Source organism: Peromyscus californicus, unplaced genomic scaffold (genome assembly GCF_007827085.1).
Source record: "Peromyscus californicus insignis strain IS unplaced genomic scaffold, ASM782708v3 Scaffold_12__1_contigs__length_115047231, whole genome shotgun sequence".
Taxonomy (NCBI): Eukaryota; Metazoa; Chordata; class Mammalia; order Rodentia; family Cricetidae; genus Peromyscus; species Peromyscus californicus.
The window spans coordinates 28,928,672-28,935,687 of NW_026294413.1; the positions used below are offsets into that span (position 1 = coordinate 28,928,672).

The 7,016-nt window shown below is 39.1% G+C and overlaps 1 protein-coding gene across 1 annotated transcript; it reads right to left on the reverse strand.

Moving 5' to 3' along the window:
- Window positions 1–582: 582 nt before the first annotated feature.
- LOC128107834 (coiled-coil domain-containing protein 70-like) lies at window positions 583–1,407 on the reverse strand. Its single transcript, XM_052734210.1, has one exon. It carries the CDS (start codon window positions 1,405–1,407, stop codon window positions 583–585), a length of 825 nt encoding a protein of 274 aa, XP_052590170.1.
- Between the last annotated feature and the right edge of the window lie 5,609 nt (window positions 1,408–7,016).

The following is a 7,016-nucleotide window of genomic DNA, read 5'->3' on the forward strand; positions in this document are numbered from 1 at the left end:
GGCAGTAGACTCAGAATCCATCCCTGATGCATGAGGGGGCTTTTTGGAGCTTACTACCTATGATGCGGTACTGTGTGCAACCTCGAGGCAGGGGGAAGGCTTGGACTGGATGTGCCTCCCCCTGGGACACCTTGCCTTCTTATGGGATGAAATGGGGGAATCTGGGGGGGGGCGGAAATCTGGGAAGGGCAGGAGGAAGGAAGCAGGGGTTCTCTGATTGGTGTGTAAAATGAAAAAAAAAATGTTTCTTAATAAAAAATGAAAAAAAAAGAAAAACAAATCAAAAAACAAGTTTTAAGAAAAATGCTTGCTATTCATTTCTTACAATGGTCTATGACCATCAAAATTCTCTCAAAGGGTAAAACAGTCGTATGCATTAACAGTTTGACTAATGCTACCAACAGTTATCTGTAACTCAGAGAAAACTAAGGAACTAAATATTTTTGTTCATTTTTCAGGCCTTTATTTAGTTCCCAGGACCCAATATTGAGCACTTCAATTTCTGAGGCTTCTAACAACACTGTATCACCTTCGAATTCTGGTTTATGTTCCGGAATGCCGATGATTGTCAGGGCATTGTGGTTACGTTCTTAGGTCACACTTCTTCTCTGGGTCATTTTTCTGCGTTTGCCCCGGGAGGTTGTTTGTGATCTTTCCCTGAAGAATATTATTCCATTCTTGCAGGATCTTTGCCTCTTCCTGCAGGGCGACTCCCTCATCTTGCAGAGCCCCATGCTCTTCTCTCAGTGCCTTGTTCTCCTCCCGAAGAGCCTGCTCTTCCTTCCACAAAGCCTGTTCCTCCATCTCCAGAGCAGCTCCCTCCTTTGTGAGGGCCTCCTGCAGCTCAGCCGCTCCTTCCCTCATCAGGACTTTCCCTTCCATCCTGAGAGCCCTTTCCTGGTGCTGGAGAGCCTTGGTCTCCTCATGCAGGGATTTGATCTCCTCATGCAGAGCCTTAGCCTCATGCTGGAAGGCTTTCTCTTGCTGTCTGAGAGCTGTGATCTGAGCCTCCATGGCTTGATTCTGTTGCCAGTAGGACTTTTTTTCTGTGTTCAAGGCACTGAGTTCTTCGCCAGAGAGTTTTTGATTCTCTACAATCAACCTTTTCACTTTCCGGAGTAGCTGGTTCTGCTGCCTTAGTATATGATTCCTCTCCCTGATGAATTGGTTGTCCATCCGAAATGTTTTATTTTCTCTTCCTAAGGCTTTGTTTTCCCCCCACAGGAATTTGTTGTCTTTTCTCAGAGCCTTGTTTTCATCTCTCAATGCCTTATTTTCTCTACAGAGGTTTTCTTCCACCTCATGAGATTTATGCTTGAATTTACTTTGATCTCGGGTACAGGAGAAACAAGAAAACAATCGCAGTATTTTCCCTTTATGTATTTGTTTGGATCGAGAGACATCCATTGTTTGTCTGTTCACTACTGATAATCGCGACAGAAGATGTCCTAAATCTGTTCATGTAGTCTTGGCTGTCTGTTGAGTCCTTAGTGAGTAATACAGCAGGTAACTGTTCAAAGCTTAGCAAGGAGCGCTGGAAGAGAGAAAATGAAGATAGAAATAAAAGTTAGTAGATTTACTATTCGGTTGATATCATGGAAATGGAAGTTAAATCTAAACACATATAAATTATAATTTAATTACTTTTTCTGCATCAGGCATGAAATTGATCAAGAGTAATGAATTGAATTGTTGGTGTTCATAAGCTAAGCTATTTTTAAACAATATTAGTGTTTTATATTATCATGTATTAGCTTTATTAATTTATTGTCTTTTTTAAATGTGGTACCCGCTAATATGAAAGCTTACTACTCCTTCAAGAATGTTTCAATTTGAACAACTTCTAGTTAAAAAAAAAAAAAAAGAAAGAAAAGAAAAACTGGAGAAGACACTGAAGATATTTCAAGGCAATATAAACTAATGACTATAGCATTTAGTTAGCTTGCTAGGAGAGGTAGAGATTTGGGTAAGCAGCCTCACTTACATTGCTGTGTTCTCTAAGTCCCTTGAAAGCCTGGTTTCTGTTAGTAAAAGAAAACATCCAACATTGTGTGTCACTACAGTGATGTCACTTAGTGCAACACTACAAATGTCATGGGCTACATATGTTGTCTTTGGCTTTTTAAGGCATGTCTTTTAGGACAATAAAGAAGCTTATATTTAATGTATTGTTCTTAAATTAATGTAACTATAGTGCTAAGTGACACATAAATTCATTTTAAATTAATGCTTGCAACATTAGTCAAGTATTTTATTATTGGCAAGTATTTGTATTGTTATTAATAAATAATAAACAACTTCAGTAGTTGAGGATATGTTAAAAAATTAAGACCGCTATTGAATCATCTGAGAGAGGTAAATTTGTATGTTAAACAAGTAGACATGTTAACATCTTAATTCTAGAAATCTTAACACAAATTTCATATTATCATAAAAAGAATTTTTAATTCATGCTTAATACTTTTATAGAATTTCCAGAACTGGAACTTTGAGTGATGAGGCACATGTGTAACTACTTTATATAACAGATGCTACGTTTCTAACTTTTACAAATTTCTCACTGTACTTGTATTTAAACCTTTATATGAAACACAATAAGCCCAAACCACCTTATTCACACTGGAATAAAGATTTGCCAATTCATTTATCTTACCAGAATTACTAGTGTTTTTTACTTGTGCTTAACAAGGTTGAAATATATTTTTACCTCTGATATTTTCATACTATCTAATTTAATTCATAAAGTAGCTAAAAACAGGAACTAAGATATTCCATAAACCAAAAGAATACATGTGAATGTGAAAGTGTGAAGAACCCATCAGGCTAAGATTGGCAGTAACTTAACTGAGAATGTGTTTAATTGAAATCTGTGGCGGCTTCTTCTTTGTACCATTGGTTCTATTTCTGTGCTCCTGGCAGCTGTGGGTTCAGGAATTCTCCAAAGCAAGTGCTTAGAATGTTGTGATGTCTGAACTTTTAGAACAAACAGAAAAAAATAAAATAAAGTTACTCTTGTCCTTGATCTAGTGAATAAACTGAATATAGAATTTGGTTTTATTCACTAATTCAATCTTATTAACCTTTTATAGGTTCCGCATGGTTTTATACATATGTATAATGTGGGATAATGGAACAAAGTTAATCTCTCTATATACATATGTGTATATAAAGTTACATTTTATATGTATACACACACACACATATGTGTACATATATAAACATTCAGTAATGAAATCGTTTTAAGAGTTCATCAGTTCTTGCAGGTGACAAAAAATAGTCTGAAATCAACTATAGCAAGAGTATTGTAAGAATGGAAACTACAAGCTAAAGTAACTCATGCACTACAGATCCAAATATGACAATGGACACATCAAATTTAATGATGAAAAAAATAAAACATCAAAAACAATCACTTAAAAACTGTTCTATTATTAAATTATTAAGTAATAAGATTATTCAGTGGACTTTTAGACAGCATGTCAACCAAGAAATCATAATCATCATCACATAGGGTAACTCCAAATTACATATATATATATATATATATATATGTATTCATATATATATATATATATATATATGAAGCTACAGTATGAATGAATTATAAAATTAGGTAAAAGAAAGGACAGAATCAAGTTAAATTTAGTCATGTTACCCGGAAAAACAAATATCAAATGATCACACACATATGAGAATGTAAGGCAGACCCTTTAGATTTGTCTGCTTAATTTGAAATACCTATTTACCTGAAATTTTTAAAAGGCCATTGGCAAGGAGGCCTAATGACAGATCTTTTTTTTTTCCTTTTTAAAGATTTATTTATTACATATACAGTGTTCTGTCTGCATGTATTCCTGCATGCCAGAAGAGGGCACAGAATCTCATTATGGGTGGTTATGAGCCACCATGTGGTTGCAGATACTAGAACTCAGAACCTCTGGAAGATCTGCCAGTGCTCTTAACCTCTGAGCTATCTCTCCAGCCCCATGAAGACAAGAGTGGTTGACATAGTAAAATACAGGTAACATGAGGAAGGGGAATAACAAGGGAGGAGGTTTAAATGGAGAAAGGTGTTATTCTCAGATCGCAGGGACCCACCCCCAAAAGACCACCACGGAGATCGAATCCTGCATGTAAAAGCAAAGAGCCTTTATTTCAAGATACAGAGCTTGGTCCCTCTGTCTGTACCACACAGCGGTGAGAGCAGAGAGCCCGGAGCTCAGGTGGGGCAGAATTTTTATCATAGTAGATGTTGGGGTGAGGGGATTTCCAGGGTCCAGGGACCCTGATTGGCTGACAATTGTCTAGGGGTATCTGTAAAACAAAAATAGGTGTGTGCTAGACTCAAGGAAATCTGGCCACCTTATCTAATTGTTGGAATGTTTGGGATGTCAGGTACTTCCTCATCCCTGGGTGGATCCCTGGGTAGTATCAGCCTAAGGCTTCTCCTGGATCTGAGTGTTGCCTGCCAGTAAGCCTGTCACAGAAGCTGTGTCTAGGCCCCTAAGCCTGTCATGGCTGCTGTGTGGTCAAGCTATTTTGGAGCCCCTTCACAAAAGGGCTGGAAGTGTAGGGCAGAGTAAGTGGTAGGAGGAGGGATAAAACTAAGGGTGCTTAAAAGGCATGTGGGAAACCTACTAATGTATGCCCATCATATGCACACATTCACAGAGAAAGAGAGAGAGACACAGAGAGGAGAGAGAGAGAGAAGAGTGAGAACGAGAGGTTTATTCATTGGCTGCTTACTATAAATAAGAACATTTTTCTTCTGTATTACTTCCGTTGTTTCTCCTTCATCTTTACAAGGTTTGCTTTTGATACTTTGCTGAAATTATTAATTCCATTTTTGGCAAATATACTATTTCTGATCTCTGTAGATCAATTACAAATTTCTGAATTTTTAGTCTTTGACATCCACACTATCCGTTTTGCTCTAAATTCCTTTCTGCTGTGTTATAAAACACTCTGATCAAAATTAGCATAGATGAGGAAAGGATTCCTATGAAGAATGCTTCGATGTACTGTCCATCACTAAGGGAAGTCAGAGCAGGAACTCAAGCAGGGACTTGAAGCAGAAGCCATGAAGGAAGCTGCTTCCTGTCTTGCTCTGATGTTCATGTTTATCTTTCTTAGAAGAAAATCATGCTGCTCAGAGTGGGCTGGATCCTCCTATATCAATCAATCATCAAGACAATCAGTTGGTTACACGGTGCTTGTGGCTGGCAGAAGAGAGTGCTGGAGGAGAGTCATGAGCCATAGTTATCTTTCTAGAGCTTTACTGAGAGAGAGAGAGAGAGAGAGAGAGAGAGAGAGAGAGAGAGAGAGAGAGAGAGAGAGAGAGAGAGAGAGAGAGAGAGAGAGAAACCTCATGGAGGAAACAGAAAATAGGGAAGGAGAGAGTTCAGAAAGAGAGAGCACAGAGAGGGCCCGCCTGCTTTTTAGGCTGGGACGCCGTTGGAGGCTAGTGACATAATTAAGGACATAATCCTTACAAATCTACCATGGATGTGCCCACAGGCCAGTCTGAATCTGAGCAATCCTGTGGGAGCCCATTTTCGGGTTCCTTGTGGCTTTACCCAGCAGGTCCGCATAGAGGGTGATTAGGACCAAGGACTTGAGTGCAGGTGTCTGAGATGGTCTGCACTTGGCTGTGCTGGGGGAGGAGGTCTTTTGCTCCACCCCTTGGCATCTCTATAAATACCCTGGGGCACAGACAGTCAGTTGGAAAAGGTCCCAGGCCCTCTGGAGGCTGTCCTTTATTTTCTGTTTATCTCCGCAATATTCTGTGCAATATAAATCCTTCTATCTAATATTTCCTGCTGCTCACACTCAAGAAAACTCTGGGGAGCTGTGGGGTTGGTGGGTAAACGCCTCATACAAGCCCTAAACTGAAAGTCCCTTCTCAGGTGACCCCAAGCCTCTTGAACTTCTTTCACCCTTATTAACCTGTCTATTAGTGTTTTCCTTCTTCAGCTCACATTTAGGCAACTATGCTGGTGAAACTTCATGGGTGTCACTTCTGACATTCTAGAAGACACAATCTCACAGCTAATTCAATTTAAAGTGAAGGCTTAAATGTTTGAAGTATCCATAAAATTCAGCTTTCCCATAACAAATATTGGCAGAAAGTTCATACAAAAAAATATTTAAAGAGATTATAAGAGACTAATGTTCATTTTCTTCTTCTTCTTTTTTTTTTGCATAAAGCCAAATCTTTATTTCATCTCTATTTCCTTAGAAAATGCTGAGCTTGTGAAGTAAGCAGTTAAAGCATGCATGCAAAAGCCACCTGGGCCAGCTCAGGTACAAGCATTAGCTCGCTGGGTCAGAAGTAATCTACCCTTTGCAGAAGGCAGCCTGCAGTCTCCAGACCTTTTGCTTGCTAAGCCCCCAACAGTTGGTTCTTGCTTGTCAGATCTCAGCTGGGTTCTGAGAGTAGCTAAGACACACAAGTATGTCTTGGGGAGCACTGCAATGTCTAAAATGGCTCCTTGTAAGCGTTTCTGAGATCCATGTGTTTGCTGAGTGGATGTCCTCTGCTTCTCTTGGCAGTATAAATGCATTTTTAAGTTTCTACAGTCCCACAGTATTCACTTAAGATATCTCTTCTAGGCCTCAAGATATATTCATGTGTAAAAAATACCGTCTGAATAGACTGCAACCACAACCTAAAACCTAAGACATGATTCCAAACCTTCTATGTACTGGTATAGCCTAAGTTGTTACTACTGATTGTTTCTGCCATGTGAATGAGATTTTCTACCCAGTACATTATCTTAAGCCATCACTGAATTTAAGAGGACAAAATTGCAGATGTCCCAATGACATACAGTACCACATAACATGTAGTCAATTTTTTTTTTTTTTTTTTTTTTTTTTTCTGAGACAGGGTTTCTCTGCGCAGTTTTGGTGCCTGTCCTGGATCTCGCTCTGTAGACCAGGCTGGCCTCAAACTCACAGAGATCTGCCAGGCTCTGCCTCCCGAGTGCTGGGACTAAAGGCATGCACCACCACCA